The 24,653-nt window shown below is 37.7% G+C and overlaps 1 protein-coding gene across 2 annotated transcripts in view; it reads right to left on the bottom strand.

Moving 5' to 3' along the window:
- The window catches only part of LOC149579614 (phosphatidylserine decarboxylase proenzyme 3-like), a 327,375-nt gene that overhangs the window by 195,293 nt on the left and 107,429 nt on the right, over positions 1–24,653 (bottom strand). For both annotated transcript variants that reach the window (XM_089786112.1, XM_089786119.1), the window contains 2 exons: positions 8,571–8,726; positions 8,344–8,428 (listed from right to left, as the gene is read on the bottom strand). In XM_089786112.1, coding sequence (XP_089642238.1) covers positions 8,344–8,428; positions 8,571–8,726 — 241 coding nt within the window. The remainder of the gene's footprint in view (positions 1–8,343; positions 8,429–8,570; positions 8,727–24,653) is intronic.

Raw genomic sequence — 24,653 nt, 5'->3', positions numbered from 1 at the left:
CTCGGGGCTTGAAAAGTCCTTCCAGTACTTCTCATTCCAGATCAGTTAGATACTGCACTAGTTTATCCAGGCAGCGATAGTCCTACCGCAGCTCTACACGGCAATCTAAGACTATGGATCGTCCGTGGATTTACCCATCCATTATTGATTTCTTTGTGACAAGGAAGGACCCTTAGTGCCTACCTTGTCTTCTTTCTTGTTTTGTTCTTAGCGTTTGTTTCTTCTCAATCACCATTTGGTGCTTCTGCTTTAGCCGGCTCTTCTGTTTGTATGCTCAGTCCCATAAACCTTGTTGGTTTTTCGTGGACATTAATATTATCTTATCTTATCTGTTCAAATTATTATAATTCATGCTTATTTTATTACTATTTAAGCTCAATAATGGAAGGAGTTGATGTTATCCAAGTTGCCTAGAAACCAAGTTGCAATGGATTCCCTCTAAGTTTACAGATCCAAGCCCTTAAGCCTTTCTTAGGACTTTGTCCATGATGGAGCCTTAATTTCAACAAATTAGGGCCTCCATTTGTGAAGTAATATTGAAAACTTGAAGGAATATTGTTATTGAAAGACAAGTAATGTAACAGTGAAGAGCAGACAATTGAAATATGTTTGACAGTAGTATGAAGCGGCAAGAGGTAATAATTCAGAGTTAGCATCAATAGCTAAAACCAGGGTAACATGACTCGCAGCGAGTCACATGAGTCACACAAGTCAGCGAGCCGCGCTGACCTCGCCGAGTCACAATGACTCGTGACCCGCGAGCGGCGAGTAACGAGGAGTGACTCGCGTGACTCGCGAGTCACCGAGTGACTTGCATGACCCGGCCTCCTTGACTCGGCCACAACAGGCTTGAAACCGGGCCTTTAAAATATAATTTTTTACATGTTTTTTTTTACATTTCAGAGACAAAGGGTATAAGGAAAGGAAGAGGAATTGTTGTAGTAGATTCACAAAGCAAGTCTACAGGAAAGAGGAAGTGGAAGAGCCACAAAAAAAAAAAAAAACGACGACGACAAATTGAAACAGTTCGGAATGAGTAATGCATGATGCCAAAGGGAAGGGTAGACATAAGCAGTTGCCAAAAAGAGTGTGGAATCGGAAGAAAATGACAGAAATAGTGTGTTCCATGCAGTTTCGTGTGAGTTTCGGAGTGCTAATTTGGTCTTGGCGGCGAAGGGCGCTGCCCCTCGACCCCACCCTGTATTGCGACAGGGAGTGCACCTAGGGCGCTGCCCCAGGACCTCGCGGGGGCGCTACCCCTCGACCCCACCGGGGGCGTTGCCCCCTGGACCGCCAGTCGTTGCGGATATCAGTCATGGGAGGCTAACCAGTTGAGAAGAATTGGAGTTGTTGCAGGCATGGAGTGTCTGTGTACCAGAGGCACTGAGAGTAGGTGTTGCTCGTGAAGCTGTCTTGGTGGATGCATAGAGAGCTCGGGAGGAGCTGATCATCCAATTGGAGGCAGTGCAACGACACTTGGCTCAAGGTATCGAGGAGTTGGAAACAGAGAAAGCAGCAAAGGTGGCTATCAAGGTCAGCTAAGGAGATAGTATTGTGTTAGCAGAGGCTATAGATGCAACGTGATTTGGAGACCAGTTTGGTGCAGGCATGGGATGAATGTGAAAGTGATGCGACAGAAACAGATCTATCTTGTTATAGTTAGTCAATTAATATATTTTGTTGTTAATTTGTCTCAGATATTGTGTAATTGTCGTCCGGAGACGACCTTTCTTTTGTGGGGGGATGATGTTGTCGGTAAAATGTATAGTGTAGCCGACGGGTAGATTAGTATCCAAACGGGCACATGACGCTTGAGTCACCCCTTTGGAAAGGTATATGTACATGTCCGAAGTGGACTTTGGAATCATCAATGAGAATCGATAGATCATTGTAGTCATTGGAATCGGATTGTAATCTGCAAGTGCATACATGAATAAAGTACCTGTTCTGAATTGAATCGTGTTATACATGTGTTAACTTCTTACCCTATGCGGTAAACAACTCATATAACCCTAAAAGGGCTCCCATAACAGTCTATACTCTATAGTGATGTGTTGGATTTCATAATGCATAAATGATAATACATATACATTTTGATGGTTTGCATGGATTTATCTTAGTTTGACTTTAATTACTAGTAATATAGTATTTACTTTTAGCAATTTACCTTTGTAAGTTTGTAACTTTGTAGTATTGTACATATGTAATCGATGTTTGACTTTTAAGTTTTAAGTTTTTAAGTATGTGGCATGTGCATTATGATCAAATTATCTTCTATTTAATGATGTTATTGTGTCTTTACGCTTTATTCAATAATGGGTGCATGGAATGTTCTTTAAATCCTAAAAAATCTCAAAATTTTGAGATTTTTTTCACTTTGCTGAGTCACCACCGAGCCGGGTCACAAGTCAAGTTACCCTTGCCGAGTCCGAGCCGAGTCCGAGTCTCGTTACACTGGCTAAAACACTTGGTACATCCTGTGATGGACTGAGGATGCTTGAGGATATTAATGTTAATTAAAAATATCTGTTGATACTTATGGAAGGGAAATAAAAATTTCTCTAACTATTGAAATTATAAATCCTCTTTGCATAGAGATTGATATTGATCTCTGCAGCCATGTGCACTCAGCAAGTATCAAAGGATTTGTGAATATGAATTCTGCAGAAATAAATGTCGTGCTAATGCTCCTCATAACTGGAAGATATATTCCAGGATAAGACACCTTACAGAACAGAAATATTCATCCTTTTCATTCACAGCTTCATACACTTGCAATATGAGCGCACGAAAATACAGTTAGCAATGCTTTAACAGTCACAATAAATCGATAATGTCAGGAGTACAAGAGCATCTCAACGCCAATGAGTAGCGATTGTTTTTAAATATACAGAGTGGTAATAAAGCAGAGGCCCAGAAAATGTATCTATCATATTGAGACAATTATCACCATTACACAAAGAGCTAACCTCAGAAATTTTATGTTGGCAAAACGTACGCAGAAAAAGAGGTACACTTGACCATTGTAAGGTACTAAAGCACAATAAGCAGTACTGCAAATAACTTATGACAACTTGCATAAAAGGTATCAACAGAGTCCACATACACAATTATGCAGCAGCAATGACCTTGGTTTGGTTGAATTTAAGCACAGCAATGAAATGCAATGAATTAGACGATTTACCACATCACCATCTCTGTGCCAGCAATGGGTATGTTTTCCTGGAGGGAATGAAACAAATATCATGTGCATTAGGCACAGGAGATCAAAAACATCTATAGAAGAATTACCATGGTGATTGAAGACAGGAGTAATTTTTTTTATTTCAAGGATTTGTGGGAGGCAAAGTATAAAAGGATACCGGAAATATGTATTTGCATCATTGAAGAGTTTGAAATTTAGCCAGAGACCTTCAGCCAGTAATCGCACTTTGGTATATGTAGATATATATGCAGAGTGCTATTCCAAGAAACAATTGGCATGATAATGGAAACTTTAGTTTTCCACATCGTACAGAACAGCTGAAGTAGGGGTTTTGTATTGATTGTTACCAACAATTAATGAAATTTTGTTAGTAAATTATATCTAACGATATTTTTGTATTTGTTTACAGATTCAAGATCCCCGGTGTTAATGAATAGGAGGATGAACCAGTTCCAGTGAATGAGAATAAAAACAGGGAATGGATGGCATAGGAAACTCCAATATATTCCAAGCCAAATATTTTTCAATGCAAACATTGCTATCAGGAGCTGCTGATGAGTTAAGAGTCCGCATGTCTTTTTGCGGACAAAAATATTAGTTCCAGAACACACATATCTAGATATTGTACAAAACGATGGTCATCGAACTTGGAGATTCAGTTATGAATGGAATCTGATGCAAGGGTATAAAGATATCAAGGCGGAATTCATCCATGAGATCATTGTGATGAATGGCTATGTTGCCTTCTCACGCAGATAAAAGACATCATTAATGGTTAATTTGATAGTGTTTTCTGGAGTTTGGTGCTTCTCAGGATCTACAATCTCTTAGTAGAATGTTGAAACAAAAGCTTTTATGTGGGACACAAGCAAAGCACAAATACAATTGATGAACCTTCTAATCAAAATTCATTAATAATAATGATCAATAGCCCTGGCCAAGTGTGCATAGATAGCTTGTGTATAATTGCAAAATTGGAGATGGAAGTGAATAATATATTTGTCATTCTTCATGACTAACATCTTGATTGCACCTAATAAAAGGGATGCCAACAATGTAGCAGAATTCCGTTCCTGTACATGTCAAGTGAAGTGAAAATTACCAGTTTTGACTGCAATTATACTCAAAGTGAATTTGGACGTAGATTGCTCAGAAACACTCCTGAAGCCGTTGGAATTAGAGATTTTGATTATATTAAACAATCATGTAATAGGCTAAATCAATTTTTGTTTTAAAGAGTTACGATGGTTGGGTAGCCACCGTATAACTCTTTATTCATTTATAAATATAGATGTGTAAAATCAAAGGAAGAGACAATTCTTACAATTCTCTATCATACGAACTCTTTATATACAGGCTTATGGTGTTTGATTCCTCTTTGGGCAAAGATTGAATTTTTTTGCAACCTTGTGAATGTGGATCATTGTTAACAGCAACCAGATATATCTATGCAATATAGAGAAGGAATACAGTGGATTGATCGTCAGTCATGATTGTCTCCATTAGCCTTTTCATTTTGGCATAACAGTAAGCATTATATTTTTTATTTATTTCTATAAAGAATTGAAGTCAACAATACTAGCAAGTTCCATAAGAGTGCATATTCCCAGTAGTGAAAAAAAATTAAGATGGTAGATATATTTGTCTCAGTTTATTCACGACAAGTGTTTACATAGTCAAAACTATATGGCAGCATTGATAGAGTGCGAAGATCATCGGTGATGCATTGGATGAAAGAATTAATATTTGGATTGCTAATAATATTTTCTTACAATGTGTTTGTGACTTGAAAACAAATTGCTAGTCATATCATGTTCCTTTGAAATGAAATATTCATTGATCAGAAAGATAAAAATAAGAATGATTGTCAATCAAGACAAATAACCCTTATAGTATGTATAGAATTACAAATAAAAGAAAGACTACAATGAGTAGATAAATCTAAAAAATAAAAGTACTTATCCGCACATGAAGTTTCAGAAATTGTCTTCTTAAATTATTTGAGAATGGAACATCTCTCCTCTAAAGAAGGTTCAAGTGGGAATGGAACATTGACTATTATCCCACCCACAATGTAAAATTCCCCCTAATTCTTCTATTGTTGAACAATTTTGCATCAAGTCAAATAATGATTCAGATTTGAAACTCTGAAGATGCCCCTTCCCTGACATCTCCCCTTTTTAAAGATGTTTAAAGTGGGAATGAAACATTGATTATTATTAGTCCCACTTAAACCATCTTTAAAAGTCGGAGATGTCAGGGAAGGGGCATCTTCAGAGTTTCAAATCTGAATCATTTTTTGAGTTGATGCAAAATTGTTCAACAATATAAGAATGAGTGGGAATTTTACATTGTAGGGAGAATAAAAGTCAATGTTCCATTCTCACTTAAACCTTCTTTAGAGGGGAGATGTTCCATTCTCAAATAATCTAAGACATTTTTGAATCTTCATGAGCAAATAAGTACTCTTATTTTTCACTTTTATCTACTCATTGTAGTCTCTCTCTTATTTGTAATTCTATACATACTATAAGGGTTATTTTCCTTGATTTTTTCCTTTATGTTTGAGGATGTTCCTACAAGAAAATAAGGTTGGTACTTTACACATGCTACCAAATATTCGGCAGACTCAATCTAATGATAGGAGCTCCAAAGACCCTAATGATCAAGATGGATAAAGTTAGGCTCTTGAAGCAAACATCTTTGATAATTGAGATTATGAGGTCCTTCTACATTAAGAGGGAGTATGACACTTTTTCTAAGGCAACACAGGAGCTTAGAAAATTGATACTCATAGAGTCTAAAAATACATATGTGTGACTACATGATGTTAATGGGCCTACTCCTATGTATATCATGAGGAAGTGATGACTTATCACCAGAAAATCAGAAAATTGATATCAAATTTAGAGTGAGTTTGACAAGCATCCTTGGGTGAAGAGAGCTTCAGAGGAAGTAACTAGAGGACCAGACTTCCCAGAATCGATGTTCAATGGGAGAAGTTTGAGGTGCAATACTTTGTAATTGATATCTTCTCTATGAGGAGAAGTTCTAAGTGAAATTCCTTGTAATGCATTCTTCTCTGTAAGAAAGAATTAAGTGAAAGTCTATGTACCACCCTCTGACTTGGTTCATGGTAGTTACTATTTCATATATGATATGTAATGAAGGTGACAATCTTTCATTGACATATATAAATAGAAGGTAATCATTGTAAGGTGACAATCTTATAAATGGTGGACCTGTGATCATGACAGACTTCATTAAGTTGTTGTCATGGTAAGATTAAATTTTTTGCAATTGTGTGTTATGAAAGCTGACGATCTTTTATATGTGTGAGGTCACTATCATAAGGTGACGACTTTATCAATAGTTGATCTATCTCCTAACACCAACAATGTGTTGGAGCAAGTGTTATCATGGTTCTTCAGGTCAGATGTTGCCGAGCACCTTGATAACCAACTTATCAAGGTTCTTAGGGCCAGATTTTGCTGGACACCTTGATAATCAACTCACCATGGTTCTTCGGGCCGAATTTTGCCGAACACCATGAAAATCAATTGTTATGGTTCTTCGGGCCGAATCTTGTCGAACACCATAACTTAAATTTGTCATAGACCATACTTAAAGTGGTGTTTAAATCTTGTATTATAATTGCTTCAATTCATTTTGCTAAAGAGGAAGTGTTGAGAAATTTAGCCTTATAGTGAACTGAATATCATATTGAGATGATATCTCTGCATATACTAGAGAGCATAATTTGTTCCATTATAAATCCTCCCTAGCTAAGAGGGGGTGTTAAGATTATAGCTACATACATACATACATACATACATATATATATGTTATATTGTGATTTTTATTGTTAAATAATAATAATTAATCATAGAGAAATGTCTCTTTATGTCTCCTACTCTTATATTTATAAGAGATTGGGATCTGCATTTGGAACATATCAATTACAATGGCAATATTAGTACATTTGCAGAAAACGATCCATGTTACTCATTACTATAAGTATCCTTGTCATGGCACGAAATTTTGCAAGAATTTGTTTCCTACAACCCTTGTTGTACATACATGTATGCCTATCTTGATGCACAGATGTCTTGTGTGGAGCGTAGGTGTTCCAATTTTCCACATACAAACTCTTCCTTTCCTTGACGCATCAAATCCTTTTTCCAACATTCTTCTAAGCTGCTTCATAAATGCTCCATCTTGAAAAGTTGATTTCCTTCTCAAGCAAGGAAATGCCACAAACCTGAGGGAAACTTATGAACTTTTCATCCAATTAAATATCCAACTGATTCCTTGAAATGTTCAAAACTTCACTCACTTCAATAGCATCCATGTCCATCAAAAAAAGTGTTGCTTTCATCAATTATGTCAAAGCTAGTTCTTGTGTGTCTAAATAACCAAAATGGAAGAAATGTTTTCTATTACTGTATAACACATACACATTGCTTGTTCCATTTAGCAAGTGAAGGTAATGGAGAAAGTTGTCTTCAAATACACAAATTCATATACATATTGAGAGCTTCAAATAAAATTAGGGATTATAGGATGGCTCTAAACATTTTTAGAAAAATCTAATGGGTCCAATGTGAATCTAAGAAAGAAATAATATTCATAATTTTATGATGAATGATGTCATGTTCATAAAACCAAGCATTGCAATCAAAACAAGAGTGTCCATTAGAAGCAAACACTTTACCTCATTTTCTGAAGTTGTATGAAGCTGGGGATTCACTATTGGAAGAATGCTTTGTTACAGAAGTATGTGAGATATTATTTGAGGAGGATACATGTTTCCTTGCATTTCTTATTTGTTTCATATCCAAGGGTAGCAACCGTAATCACAAAATTTGAACTCAGACTCAGTGGAGACACAGAAAATAGGCAATTTTATCAAAACAATATGATAGATAAGCAATAGTTTTTCATTTAAATAGATTTTTAGTACTCTTCTGCTCTGATTTACTTTTCCACTCCTTTTTTTATGTTCTGGAAAATCAGCAAGCACTCACTGAATCTCATAACTATGATACCAACCATTGTTATAAGCACATAAAATTTATAAAGATGTTTGTATTGCAATAGGAATATAAACAGTATCAATATGTTAAAGCCATGCTTACAAGAATATGTGCGGCTGCCGATCCAGACTTCAGGCCAACATCATAGGTAGAGAAGTGAGCCCATTCACTTATCTTGAACATCCATCTGAAGAAAATCATAAGCATAGGGATACAAGCAGCAGTGTTGCCTCTTAGATTTTGATATTAATCCAGAAACAAAGACAACCAGACCTGTGCATGTATATAAAACAGTATTATTTTGTCCACGGAGAAATTATTTCGCTCACCCATACGATGCTTGCTTTTCAGTCAAGAACCCTCCAGTCATAGTTTGATTTCCAGTTCCCTCGTCAAAGCAAAGGCTAAGGTGAATCATGTCATTCAAATTGTCTGAGACACCAAGTGCCTCTCCACAAACTGGACAGCTGTTAATAAGTATTTCCCTAAAAAAGAAATCAATTTTAGAGCTCAATGAAATAATACATAGAAAGTTGACAGACTCTTATCCATGGAAGCTCTAGTAACATGCTAATGCTTCCTTTCAACCTACTATATCCTTCAAAAGGATTAAATAATTTGATACATAAAGCCCATCAAGTTACCCAATATTGCAGAAAGAAAAAACTATATTTCCAAATCAGTTTAGGCACCTCAATAATTATTATAATATAATTTTAGGTTACAATTTTATGTTTTTTTTCCTTTTCCCATAAGAGGCCATTTTTTCCCTATTTCATGTATACAATTCATTCTAAAAAACTAACAGTTTATTTGTGTGCAACTGATCATACACTTCATAATTATGAATATCTAAACACTCCAAGCCTTAATTCGGACTGCACAGGGAACTAGTACAAAATCAACTTTAGATTACATATTTGTTTGCATAAGGATGTTAAATGAGACAGATTATCCCCTTCAAATACAAAAATTTAAAACCCAGAACTGAAGAATAAATTTGAATCGTTTAAGCATAAAAATATTTTAATTCTCAAAAATAGCAAAGCATACTAAAACTATACCATAAAAGGAATACCTATCATAAGAGGTATAACATGGTTTGACATTTTTATAAGGCTACAAAGCTTCTGGATTTGATTATGTTTATCTTTTTAGCATTTACGTTTCAGATCATACTCTATGATCCATCATCCGGATGAAGAAGTGCAAGCAAAGAAAACGAACCAAGTCAACACAAAGTAGAGGCGAACTAGGCACAATCTATTGCATTCGATTTCTATTGATTGCTTAGATACAACACAAAGGTCAAAACAAAGCTGCAACTACCAAATTCTTCCAAATGCTTCTCTAATAAAAACCGGCAAACCCTTAAGAGAGGCAAGGCTTTGCTTTCATACATCAATTTCCATTTTTCCTAGAAGTCGTAAATTTAAATATTCTACCTTTTTCCATCTATGAATCGTCATCATGAAGGTTCCTGCAACTGCTCATGGGCCATCATTTCTAAATCATCATTTCCACTCCTTGCCAACTAGAAAGCCCAATACTTCAGATGAAACAAGCTAAGGGTGAGCCTCAAACCTTTATTTGAATTTCATCCTCTAGGTTGGACACGTGGCACACACAAAGACCATGTTTTCTTGTGAATCAGAACAATTGCGCACTTTTATGAGCTTTCAATGTTTAACGAAGCCCAGCACGTGCAGTGAAAACAAATGGCAATTTCTGCTACTCCCTTCATTTTTAAAAACAGAACATCGCCCTACTGCTTTACTATATGAAAGATGGTGACCCTTGAGAACTTGTGTTGTGCCACACATGATGCTTTCCACTTTGCCTAGGAGATAAAGAATTAAAAGAATGCTAGGCTTTCAGCTGCCACAATAGTGGATTGCATCTAAAGCTTCTGGTAACTCCTTGGGGAACTTTGATTGTGTTGCGCTAAATCAATCACTAGTTTGCAAAAATGGGGAACAAAAATAGGCAATGTGCCACTTCATAGCTTTGCAAGGACGGACTGCTAAGGTTCACAATCTGCTGCAAAAAGAAAAACCTGGAAGGCTTAATCTAAGTCAATATTCTCTTTGAAAGAGAGATTGCTAGGAATGAAAAGGGTTGTTTCCACATGAAATCTAAGTCGTTCTAAGGAATGCAAAATCTCTTCAACCTCCACTGTGTTGGGATTGGGACTGAGTGCTTGTAACACAGACTGATCAAATTCCCTACCCTCCAATAATTGTTTCCCTTGATTCTCTACCAAAATTGTTCCATCTAGAAGGAAAGGGTATAGAAGTACCAACTAGACAAGCTGCTCAACATGCCCTTTCATGTTTTACACTATCATTTTGAAGGCTTTGAGGCATACATTTCTTTTGAGGGCGGCCTCATAACATTTAATAAACTCATTTGCCCTTTTGGCCACATGTCTCCTATCACTAATCCCTGTAGCTACCAGGGCATCAACCATCACACTCTATACCTTCACAATTAATAGCTTGAACCTATCCACCTTAGGGTCTATGTTTTACAAAATCTGCTCAACAATGAACCCTACATTTGTTCTCAATTCTAGGAAGACGTAATAAATGTTAATGTTGGCCCTCAAGTATACAACAACAATCTTTCTTTTGTACCAACAGATGTATAACTACTGCAACATTTGAAGTAAATATGCTAGTTGCAAAAAATTTGCCAACAGATTTTGCAGTTGCTGGATTGGTGCCCACTTACCATTATTCTCCTTTCACTATTTATTAATTTCACTTAAAGAGTTTTTTTGATGCAGCAATGCTGACTTGGTGGTTGCTGTAATGTCCCTTGGGTTATATTTTAGGATTTGGAACTAATTTTTCTTGCAAGAGACTTCTCTCTGCTAAAATTATACTCTAAAAGGATTTGGATAGTAACTAGATACTATGTAATAATGTTCACTTCCTTGTTATTTAACTCAGATGTAATAAATGTGGAAGATCATCTTGGGTTTGCAATCCCTATATCTAAATAGTTAGATAATAAGATCAATATGAATATGTGATAAGAAATCTCATTCAATTTATCTGGATGTCTTTTAATATGTATGGATATAAGTATATTGGACAAATATGTCGTCGGTAGATTTTGCATTTTGTAGCCAACTTGGTTATGCTGTTGGAGATTTTGTATTTTGTAGCCGAGGGGTAGATTAGGATTGTTTTGTAGCCGACGGACCCCTTCGGGAAGGTTCGGCAGAAAGTATTTATACCACGTCTCGGTACATTGAAAATCATCTTATCATCAGTTATGTAATCTCTTGGCATATGCGAATAAAGGAGTACTGCTATTGCTATTCATTGTCTGTATGCATTAATCAATTAATCTATACGGTAAACATTTGGCGTCGTTGCCCTATGAACCTGGAAGGAGGGAGGAATGAAGCTTAATGCCAAATCAGCTTAACAAGGATCGAAATAAGATAAAGGGAAATGATGGAATAGGTACTACGCAAGAAAATTTAATTTTGGCACAGCAAGCCGAACGTAGGAGGAGGTTCCAGAAGATTGCCAACGAACACAGAAGCGTGGAAGAATTGTTGGAGGAGACTCGACAGTGGGTGGAGTTGGTGGAAGAAGCAAGCGAGGAGTTTTTGAATTTGTATTCGCCGAGGGAAGAGAATCCAAATGGAAGGGAATCAACTCGCATAGCTCGAAGTGTCGAGGGAGCACGAGCGTGGAGTGAACTCTTCCTCCAAAATACACTTCCGGAAGGGACAACTTCAGAAGATCTTTCTTCACCAAAGTTCACAGCTGTTGAGACCGCCGGTGTGGGAGTGAAAACCGCCGGTGTGGGAGTGCAGATCGTCGGTGTGGGAGTGAATAGTGTCAGTTTTGCAAGACCGAATAGCGCCCGTGCACAAAATCCAGTAGTGATCACAGGACCAAAGGAAAAGCTACCAAAGTTTGATGGTGATGGTACGGCTGATCCAATCCGACATTGTAAAACATGCGAAACAATTTGGAGGGAAAATGGCATAACAGATACAAACGAATGGGTCCGGCAATTTCCAGCCACCCTATGGGGTGTTGCAATTGATTGGTTCGCCGATGCAGATCCCTAGAAATTAACCACTTGGGACGACCTCAAGAAAGAGTTTACTACAGAATTTCAACTACTCCGCGACGACAATGAAATCGTAGCCGATTTATACAATACAAAACAAGGGAAAAATGAAACAATCCGAGTCTATGCCAGGAAGTTGAAGGACTTAATCAACAAAATGGAGAATAAGCCAGCTGATGGATTACAGAAAAGGTGGTTCATTGAAGGCCTACACCCAAAATTGCGAAAGAAAATGAAGATCGTGCCACCATTGTCATACATTGAAGCGTACAACTAGGCACTGAACCTGGAAAGTGAGCAAAAGACGAAAAAGAAGAAGAAGAGTAGCTCCTCTGAGTCAGACGACGATGCATCCTCGGAAGAAGAAAGCAGCGATGAGGAAAACAGTAGCAAAAAGCTTCGAGCCCTCCAAAAGGACATGATCCGGACGATGAAGAAATTCAAGAACATGCAGAAAGAAACAAAGGGAAGCGAACTATGGTGCACAGAATGTAAGGCAAAAGGTCACACAAAGGGCTCTTGTCCAAAGAACTAGTTCTATGACATCTGCCAGATCATGGGACATTCCACAAAAGAATGTCCCTTCAACATGAAAACCGGAGGACCTCAACAAGTGTTCCTAGCACAGGAGGCTTCCGCATCCGAAGGAGGGAGCGAGAACACAAGTACGGAGGGTGCCACGTCCGGAGGATACAAAAATAATAGACATGGGCAGAACAACAACAATGCGAACAATAACAATAACAATGGCAGCTGCAATCAAATTCAGTACGATGCGAACAACTGGCCAATTGTTCAATGTCGAGCATGTAATTTGTGAGGCCACTTTGCCTAGGATTGTACAACAGCGAACACACCAAAATTATTATGCAGATGGTGCGGACTCGGCGATCATGAAGATGCCAAGTGCCCAAAGTCTAGAGTAAATCTGATCACCGTCGGGACGGATGAAGAGGAGGTGTTGGCAATCACACAAAAACAAGAAAACTATACCCCGACCCCGTGGAGGAAAAGAAGAGGCTGGAAGAAGTACGGAAGGAAATCAAGAAAGCAACACAGGCAGAGACAACTCAGTTGAAGGACACCGCAGGCACCTCAACAAGGAATTGCGCAAAACAGAACATTGTACGACAGATACTACAAACGGAGGTACCCATCAAAATCAATGATCTGTTGATCACAATGCCTCAACTCCGATCAGCACTCACACATATCACACCAATTGCTAAGTTACCAGGAGAACCAGGAAGAGGGAAGGGAATTGTCGCCGGTGGAGAATACCCAATGTTGCTAGCACTCGCATCCGAACGGCGTCCAGCGGTCATCAAGCTGGGGATTCTCGGAAGTGTGCTGACGGACACAATTGTCGATAGAGGGTCCAATGTGAATGTCTTACCCGAGGATACCTGGAAGAGGTTGGGACAACCGACGCTGTGGCCACCTACATTCCAGTTGTTAACAACAGACCAACATGGCATTAAACCTCTCAGCGTCTTGATGGCACAACCGATGACACTTGGCACACAGCCGTTCCTACTTGACTTTGTCGTGATCCCGCTGAAGAGAAAAGGATACAACGCCATTCTGGGCCGCGGATGGCTTATTTAAGCCAAAGTTAAACACGATTGGAAGAGAAACAATTTATCACTTGAAAGCAAAGGGAGGAAATTCGTCATTGATTTGCACACCCAGATGGTGGGGGAAGAAGCTCTGTCATCAGATTCTGAAGACGAAAATGAAGGAAGGAAGCGTATGGAACTAGATCAAGAGGGAGTCATGCGATTGGAAGATTTGGATTCCGTCAACAGTCTTTACCATTGGCAAATAGAAGACTACGAACTATTTCAGAGCTGCAATGTACTGACAGTAGAGGAAGACCACAACGGAGATGAGTTTCCAAGAGAATTCAGAGAAATGAAAAAGGGGGATGCGCAGCTCGATGAGACACCTGCCCATGCATTCACTAAGGGGGAGCCCATCAAATACAACGAAGTCACACTGCAAATTATGAATTTGGGAGATGAAGCCGAACCGAGAAACATATTGGTGGGAGATAACTGGGATCCAATATTAAAAGCAGTGGTATTCAAGATATTCCAAGAATATAAGGATGCATTCGCATGGACATACAAGGATCTAAAGGGACTACCTCCGAAGTTATGTGTGCACCGCATCCTGCTGGGCGAAGGAGCAATGCCGGTACGAAAGCAACCCTACAAGATGAATAAGAATTATGCAGCACGGGTTACAGAGGAAATCAACCGGATGTTGGAAGCCGGTATCATTTTCAAGGTGCAGACCAGTGAATGGGTGTCCCCCATAGTAATCTCACTGAAGGAGGACACCACCTAGATCTGGATATGCGTTGATTTCAGATGCCTGAATGCAATCACGATCAAAGATCCGTTTCCAATCCCATTTACGGACAGTATCTTGGAGGAGGTAGCCGGACATGAGATTTACTCATTCATGGACGGATTTTCCGGATACAATCAGATTTCAATCATAGAGGATAAACTAAAGACGACATTTGTCGTAGAAGATGGAGTGTACGCATATAACCGGATGTCGTTTGGTCTGTGCAATGCGCCTGCTACATTCCAACGTATCAAACTGCATATCTTTGAAAAAATGTCCGTGGGAAACTTCAAAGCATTCCTCAATGATTGGTCGGTATTCAGCGCTGAGGACAAACACTTGGCAGCACTGGGCGAGCATATGGAGAGATGCCGATGGGCGCGCCTAGCACTGAATCCGAAGAAGTGCAGGTTTATGGTTCCGCAAGGTTGCTCGGACACATAGTCTGTAAAGAGGGATTAAAGAAAGATCCAGACAAGGTCAGAGTAATATTAGAAATGTAACCGTCCACCAATGTAACGGAGGTAAAATCTTACTTGGGACATAGGGGTTATTACAGAAGATTCATTAATTTTTTTGCCAAAGTATCATATCTGCTGGACAGATTAACATGCAAAGGAGAATCATTCAGATGGGAGAAGGAACATGATGAGGCATTTGAAGCGTTGAAGGTACGATTGGCTACGACACCCATCTTGGCATATTTGGATTGGGATAAGGAATTCCATGTTCATGTCAACGCATCCAACTATGCGATCGGAGCAACCTTGGCACAGACAGGCAGCCACAAATTGGATCACCCGATATACTTTGCCAACCGACTGTTATCAAAAGCAAAACACAACTACAGTAGAACAGAACTGTAGCATAACAAAACGGGAAGCATTGGGCATGGTGTACGCAGTACAAAAGACACTACTTGCTGGCGACACCGTTTGTATTCTATGTGGACCATCAAGCTTTATTGTACCTAGTAAATAAACCAGTCATTCAAGGAAGAATCAGTCGGTGGCTCCTTTTGCTACAGGAATTCACCTTCAAAATTGTTGTACGGGCTGGAAAGAAGCATGTCAGTGCAGACCATTTGTCGCGGATTAAAACAGGTGAACCAGTGGATGGAGGTGTGAAGGATGACTTCCTTGATGCACAGTTATTCCAAATTGCAGTACTGCCGAAATGGTATACCAGTATTGGGGAGTACTTGTCCACGGGACAGCTACCGAGGGAGATGCCAGAGAATGAAAGGTGGAAATTGGTATTAAGGAGCCGCAAATTTTAGTTGATTAATGGACTGTTGTACAAAATGGGGTTAGATCACATTCTTAGACGATGTGTGTTGGAGAAAATACCGAAAGTACTGAAAGAAGCACATGAGGGACTAGCAGGTGGACATATGGGACCAGACACCACAGCGAGGAAGATACTGCTGGCAGGACTGTGGTGGCCGACGGTGTACAACGACGCACGAGAATGGATTGTCAGTTGTGACACTTGCCAACAGGCCGGGAAGCCACTGAAGAGAGACTTTATGCCGCTCCACCCTTCACACGCGCAGGAACTCTTCGAATAATGGGGACTGGATTTTATCAGACCTCTGAAGGTGAGCAAGACTAGAAGGTGCCGATAAATTATCGTGGCAACGGAATACCTGACGAAGTGGGTGGAAGCACGCGCACTACCGGATAACTCGACGATAAGCACAACAAAACTTATTTATGAGCAAATCATTACTAAGTACGGGATTCCATTGCAGTTAACTAGTGATAGGGGTGGACACTTCTTGAATCATGTTATTCACCGGCTCACCTCTGAATTTAAGATTTATCATTCATTATCAAGCCCGTACTACCCGAGAGCAAACGTACAGGCCGAGGATACAAATAAAGTCTTGGTGTCCATTATCTATAAATCCTATGCAGTTGAAGGTGAAGATTGGGAGGAAAAATTACCCTCTGCTCTCTGGGCTTACCACATGGCGTATAAGGTGACAATGGGGCACACACTATTCCAGCTAATGTTCGGGCAGGAAGCAGTGATACCAGCAAAGTTCATGATACCAAGCTTAAGGATTGCATTGGAAAATAAGTTAGGTGACATGGAAAGCTTAAGGGAGCGACTGCATACATTGAACAAGGTAGAGGAGAAGCGATTGTTGGTGCAGTGGACGATAGAGGTAACACAGAACAGGCGTAAGGCATGGCACAATAAGCACTTGAAACTAAACAGATTTCAACCTCGATAGTGGGTGTTGAAGTACGATGGCCGAAATGAAATCAAGCTAGGCAAGTTTAGAGTTAAGTGGGTCGGGCCATACCAGATTCGGGAAGTAGGTGACAATGGGGCAATAAAATTGTGGACTTTGGATGGACAAGAGGTGCTTGAGGCAGTGAACGAGTCGAAGTTGAAGATGTACCATTCTAGGAAGCCTCCCTCGTCCACGCAGAATGGAAAAGTCTGAACTCCCTCATCGTCGCAGGATGGCGAAGTCTGGAGGAAAGGTTGAGTTGTATATTTTTTTTTTTTAAAGTTGAGTTGTATTTTTTTTTAAAAGTTGAGTTGTATTTTTTGTAAAAAGTTGCGTTGTATTAAAAAAAAAAAAAAAAATTAAATGTGGAAGGGAGCGGAAGTGTGCCCGCGGACTGATGCTCCATGGACAAGCTGTCCCGTGGGCACCTTTCCGTTGGTGGTCCCGTGGACCTCCCTTCCACGGGTGTCTTCTCCCCACGAGCTTCTATCCTTTCGCAGCCGGCATTCTACATCTTCCGTGGACATTTTCTATTCCATGGAGTATCCTTTACCTCCCGCGGACAATCCTATTTACTCACGGGCTATCTTGTTGTCCCACCAACAACAAAATATGTATATGAGCTGCTATGAAGTATATAATCCCTCATCTGACTAGCAGAGTTATGACTCTTGAACAAATACATAATTAATGTTATCAATATGATATATCGATCGAGTATTGTCTTTGATATTACTTAATGAACCTATAATAGATATTTCAACTATCCTCAGAGTATAACTTATTACGGATATCTTCTTAAGTATATGCATGTGCAATATATATAAATATATAATGATCCGTGTTCTAAGTATTCAACTTCTGAATCTGGATGAATGAATCTCTTAAATTATGATCTAATGATAAACTGATTCCATCATGATTGAGAAGATGGATTCGACCCTAATTAAATATATCATTGCAAGAATGAATGGTAGCACCCTTTCAATGATAGGGGACATGTCTCTTTGTAAATCAATCACACCATTTAATAATTAACCGTTGCCACTATGATAACTGCTTGTAATTACTCCTTTATTCGTATATTTCAAAATTGATGCAGATTGGCTTAACTATCAATATCACACCTTTACCAAGTACAGGGTCAATAAGATGATCTCTTCTCAGTTTGTAACAGCTCTATAGTATATGGGATTTAGAGAAATCAAAAAGGAAAACAAATCATTTTTAAGCCTAATTTCATGTAATATGATTTTGTCATTCTCTTACCCATTCAAGGACCAACTGTTACCCTTCAATAGGATACAAGCTTGGAGAATTTGAATGGAAGTCTTTAGCATATCAAGGAACATTGCTTGATCTATGAGGCCCCTTGAAGACCATGTGAAGACCATAATTTTATCACTTGCTCCCTGGTTTGATGGTTATGGTAAACCTTCTCTCTCAAAACTTGATTATGTCATTCCTTACATAGCAGACTGAAATTTTGAAATGCACACCACCAATCAAGTTATTGATATTGATAGTCATTAAAAATGATCAATGATGTTTATCGACTTAGTGTCTTTCTATGCAGTTCAAGATTCTAAGTCATCGTCTTATATTTTGCAAGTTTGTGCCTAACATTGATGTTGATTAGATGAAGCCACAATATATGCCAAGCCAATTCTTTTTACTATCTTTAATTTAAACTTATTTAATTGTATATTATATTATAGTTCTACTTCTATTAACTTTTTCTTTTACTTCTATTAACTTTTTCTTTTAATATAATTATTATTATTTTATTTACTTTTATATTTAAATATTGTTATCTATGTATTTATTTTTATTCTTCAATTTTACTATTAATTTTTATTATCTTAATCTTATTATTTATTATTGCTAGATCGTATTTTAGAGAGGGCACATTACTGTTGCTTGCACACATTTCTCTCTATCAGTCAAAATTTGAGCCCCCGAAAGCTCTTTTTGAAACTGAGCTTCCTTATGTTAAAGTTGTTGGATTTGAACCTACATGCTGGAAGAATCTAAAAGCAAATAATAGACTTAAGCCAGCTCTTGCATGTTCTAATGCAGTTGGTTGAGCTAATGCAGTTGGTTGAGCTACATGACTGACATAAGATGCATAGGGCAAGTTTTTGCCGATTTGGAACATTTCCACCCCAATTTCACCACTAAGCATTTGCAAGGTAAATAGTATAGTGTTAGAAAACAAGGTGAAAACATATTTTAGTTTTTATCTACTTATCACGCATGCAAAGACATCAAAAGTCAAATTATTGTACCTAGGGTTTGAATGTTCCTTTTCTTGCCAAGACTGAGGAGGATAGCTTCGCCATTGCATTATGACACACTTCCATCTTAACCACAATGAGGTCTCTCACCTCAACATAAGGTACCATACTCCACATGCAATCAATCAATCACTCCATGACCTCTCTGTTGAGATCCGCATAGGATGGAGAGAAGTGAAAACACGGGTTGAGGAAGCACCCCGCTGCATGCATGGGTTGGAGGGAGCTAATTGTTCCACCTATCAATAATTTCCAAGGGTGGGGTCAAATTTGAGGTTGTTCCCCTTGTATATTTTTAAAAACTCTTTGGCCCTATTTATGGCCTCATAAAGATACCCCCCGGGGGTTTGCTACCCATCTACCAAGTGACGAACTTTAACCAAGGACTTCGTCACCTACAATTGAAAAGTAGAAAACAATTATCCTCAATCAGAGACTAGAGTTAGAAATTAATAATCAAAGACTTGATTATTGAATACAACAAAATTAAATATTCAAATTTTGAAGCTTCCAAGTTACCTTCACAATTTTTGTAGCACCATCGAGAAAGTATTTGTCAAAGACAATGTGTGCAACATTTTGTCCATTAGAACTTCTTTGAATTTTTTGAGTTTAGCCATTCTAGACTCACAAACAATTGCTTCAAGGATTCAAATAACTAATAACACTTTGCAATGTTCAGAAAATCATTGAAAACTTTGTGGTAGTAGGTCTAACAACCTCCTTCCCATGGGTGAATTCTCTCATCAAGCAGAGAACCCAAGAGTGACCGTAGATGTATTTTGTCATCTTTCTTGCATCCTCTACAACCGGTCTCACCCAATCCAATTTTTTTATGTCCTCCAAAAGGTCAAGGACATGTGTTGCACAAGGAGACCAATAAAGAGTGTTATACTTATTTTGGAGGATCCTACCCACTACCACATATGTTGTTTCATTGTCGGTAATTATTTGCACCACATTAGCAACCCTAACGTCCATCACAAATTTCTTGAACATTAGAGCCAAAATTTTAGCTTTCTTTTCTTATTTGAGGCATCCCAGCATTACAAAAAGACGACTTGATCCTAGTAAGAAACCAAAAAATTGATGATGGTACAATTTCTTGAATCCATCCATCCATTCGAAAGTATGATGCAACCAAATTGTTTCTATTGTAATCTCTGATCATCAACCACATCTTTGGCCCTAGAAACATTTTTGAGCAACCTACAATCGTGAAATTAAGTTGAAATTAAGTCCATGACTTTGATTAAAAAAGCTTATATTGAACAAAAATAAGTAAATTGTAAAACAATAAAACATTAAAAATGAAACAAGTGAACTAACCTCCAAAATCAAGTCTTTAGGTGTAGACTTTTCCTGCCACAATGATTCCTATAACAAAATTTAGCCAATAGGGACTAGATGCAACATTGAACGGATTGTTGTTAAAAAACCAAAAATTGACACATTGGACACAACTTGCCAATGCACATCGTTGCTCCACACAATATCCTCTAGTGATGGTTGTGCTACAAGATTGTTTTTGTGCACAAAAAAGCCATCAGTAGAAGATGTGTTGTTGTCCTACACTTTGTCACCGCAGAATGTAGGCAACAATACGAAACTTTTTCAACTTAGTTTCGCATTTCTCTAAGTTGATTCATTATTTAATTACTTAATATGATCAATCAATCGACCCCAATTGGTATAATGAATCCTTTTACTGAAGGGTTTCATCAAGTCAATTTAATTTTTATGTTTGTTAAGCCTATGCTTGATTTTTGAAGCCTTTAATGTCCTTTTTCGCATTTATAAGTGTGTTTGTTAGCTTTTGGTCTTTTGGTTTTGCTCAGTAATTGCTTTCGGTTATACCTTCGATTTGGTCTATCTTAGGGCTTAATCGGAGTTGGCAGTCGAAAAATATGGTCATTTTAGTGCCCAAAAGGTGGACTCTCTAATAAGTGCAATTGTATGATTTTAAAAATCTGTACTGTCCCCTTTTTTCTAGGACATTATAATTCAGTGTTGCCGGCTCACTTCGCCTAGGTTTCGGGGGCGAGAAGGTTCTTTACGGAGTTCCGTTTGAGATTTGACCAATACATTTCCAGTTTCAAACCCATTAGAGCAGTTTTGACAGGTTGTCCGGATGCTTACTATTTTTAGTAAGTAAATAGAACTCAGTATTCTTGATATCTCAGTGTTGGTTTGGAAGCGTCTCGCCGAGAGCTTTCCAACGAGCTATTGCACGTGCTTATTTGAGTTCGTTTGATCATTTATTTTAATGCCTGATGATTATATGATTTATTAGATAAGTGACTTTTAAAGTTCATTTAACTTCTCACTTTATTTTAAAAAGGTACTATCTCACTTAAGTGACTGAAGGAAAAAAACGTGTTTTATCCCACATTGCTTGAAAGAGCGTGCATCACATTGGGAAAAGTGATAAAGGTACAACAGGCTCCAAATGGGAAGTAATGAAGATTATAATATTTAAAACAAATATTAAAAAGATATGGACCATAATCAATATAATTTCATTAAAATGCATGACTTATGACCTATGCATAGAGGTTTTACTGAGACATATAGGTGTGAAAACGAGACAAACTTTAGAGGTTCTTGATAGAACACAAAAAAATAAACATCAAATCACCAGTATTGCACACAACAATGAGTCCCAAAATAGATTCTGCCAACTGTATTATGCCTTCAAAGGTTAAAAAAACATCACTTCAGAGATACAACTTTCAGAAAAAATGAGTATACAAAGGACAGTAAGATGTCACAATAGTCTATTCTCTATCTTGAACTGTATCCATCCCTCCTTGGTATTACAGTTTTAGAAAACTAAATACCAAAACTCCTGGTTGAAATCAGGAAAAAAGGCTACAATAAGGGAGTCAAAAGCTATCAGAAAGCTGACTCACAGCTTAATAACTGTACCAAGTCATAACAGAACCTATGACTCACTTTTAACTGCCCTTAAAAGACTCAAAAAATCAACACATGCCCTAAAAAAGCTAGGACAAGGTCAAAATTCGACCCACAGTCCTGGAAAGACTCAAAAAGCCTTAAATTAGACTTTAAAAGAAGCTACTAAGTCTCTAAAAACAAGACTCTAGGACTTAGTCTAAAAGACACATGCCACAATGACTTGTTAATCATAAGATCAACTCAAATTCCCCCTTTCTCTCCTAAATCCGAAAATAGATTTATTTAAACTTAAATTTGCTTAATTTTAATAATAATCAATTGATTTATAATATTATCAATTTGATTATTACTAATTACATTTTACATTTTGCAAATTTACATTACATATCACTCATTAATAAAAGTTAAATAATATAATAATGTATTACTTGGCTAAAGTAATACATTACTATACTATTTAATAAAACAAATGAGTTTATAGACGCATCAAAAGATGATGCCGATATATTTTGCTGTCGGATTTCAAACTTCATAAAATATATGAAAAGGTGTTTGTCGGTTTGAAAATAACCTAAGACTCCATCTTCATTTGCGTTTTTTTCATTACATGAAAAGAGGGGGGTCGGCTGGGTTTGCTGAGAGAACTTCATTGCTTGCCGTCACCAGCTTGCTGTAGTGTTTGAATCACCTTGTTAGCTCATTCTCTGTCGTGACTCAGTGCTGGAAACGCGAATTTTTCTTTTCTGCTATTGTTCTGGAGTCGCCATGGTTTCTTACAGCTAGAGGTAACACTTTTTTTATTCTTAAAAAACGTTTTGCTGTTGTGTTGGATACATGCTTCTGTTATATTTGATGGTATATTTAGAAAACATTATGACAGATGCTTTTAAAACTAGTGCTTGAAGCACATTTTTTTTGCTTTTATCTGTATATTTGTGACTGTATATAACAGATGTGTTTAAAAAATCAGTATTGGAAGCACGTTTTTGCAGGGTTTTGCTTTGACCTGTATATTGGGGTACGTTTTGTGAGGAAAACTGTTCCACCCAATAGCAGTAACCCCTTTGCTAGCAATTTCATTTTAGAATGAGAAAAATAAATTTCTCTTTTGCTGAGTCCCTTTCTTGTCTGTGACAACGGATTTAACACTCGATGCTACTATTGAATGCCTACCATCATTTGGGTTCTCCTTAATTCCACTTGGCAACTTCTGCATCAAAGTGACAGCATTTGGTTTGCTACTGTACAGAGATTTGGCTCCTTTTTGCATATTTCCGCAAATTTATGTCCATCTTGCATACATAAATTTGTTGTTTTCATCTTATTTCTGGCTATAGCATTGTGTTCTAAAACCACTTGACACATAGGGTTTTGTTGTGCTTACATTTTGCCCTTATGTGCTAAAGGGTTCTCTGTTGTGTTCCAGTCTTACCACTTCTTTTGTACCCTCAGTTTCAAACTGATATATGCAACCATCTAGCTGTAGTTATCTTTATTCATTCATGCATAATATGGCAGATTTGAGCAGCAAATCTTTATATGGCTTGATAAACAATTTTTGTTTAACTACTGGCACGATTTGATGTTTTAATTTCATCATTTCCTTTTCCAGATTATTACTTTTATGCAATGGAAACACCTCTTACTGCTGTCTGACAAGAGTTTTGTAACAAAAATCTGGGCATTTTTTTTTACCTTAAAAGTCGTCATTTTTATGAAAGAAAACGTGTTTGCTAATCTGATTTTTGTATGTATTTGACTGAATGCTCGTCTTTTATCATGCTTTGTGTACTGATCTTGTAGATTCTGTTACGAGTACCTGAGAGAAATGCCATAAAAATACATTGTTGACCTGTATATTAAATGAGATTTTCTCTTTCCAGATAGAAATCATTTTATTTCCACATTGATTCAAGCATGCTCTAATCATTTGATTTCTTTTGTCAGATATGAGCTTTAAAACATTCCGCAGTAATAGTGATAAAGTACATGTGCATATCTTCATGCTTGTTACTCTCTTTTCAGTTTAGAATGCTTCAGTGTATTCAGATTCTTCTGTTGTTTCTCTATAACTGCTGGTAACTGTTGTGTTGGATTTTTTGGAAGATATCATTGTCTGCAATATAGATTCCTGTATCTGTTACATAGACACGTAAGAATTTTCTCTGCAACTGCAGCTCCCTACATTCCTTTGCATTGTATTATTAAAAAATCGCTTCTATTCACTTACAGCATATACACAAATTTCATTTTAGTAGAATAAATGCAGTCATAACAAAAAGAATATTTTATGCTGTTCGAGCACGGGCTCGTGACAGTCATAAGTCATTCCTTCTTGTAATTTATAGTTATTTCTTATTAGCTGAAAATGCCTGTGCTTGATTATAATGAAAGGTTTTGTATCAAAATAATACGTCCCTTTGACATTATACTTTGCATCTTTTGCATATATTCAGAATAGGAGAAATGTAACATGTGCAAGAATGTAGTTGTAG

The sequence above is a fragment of the Cupressus sempervirens genome, chromosome 1, assembly GCF_028749045.1.
Source record: "Cupressus sempervirens isolate cs-2001-9-10 chromosome 1, ASM2874904v1, whole genome shotgun sequence".
NCBI lineage: Eukaryota > Viridiplantae > Streptophyta > Pinopsida > Cupressales > Cupressaceae > Cupressus > Cupressus sempervirens.
This window is presented reverse-complemented; position numbering and strand designations above follow the sequence as displayed.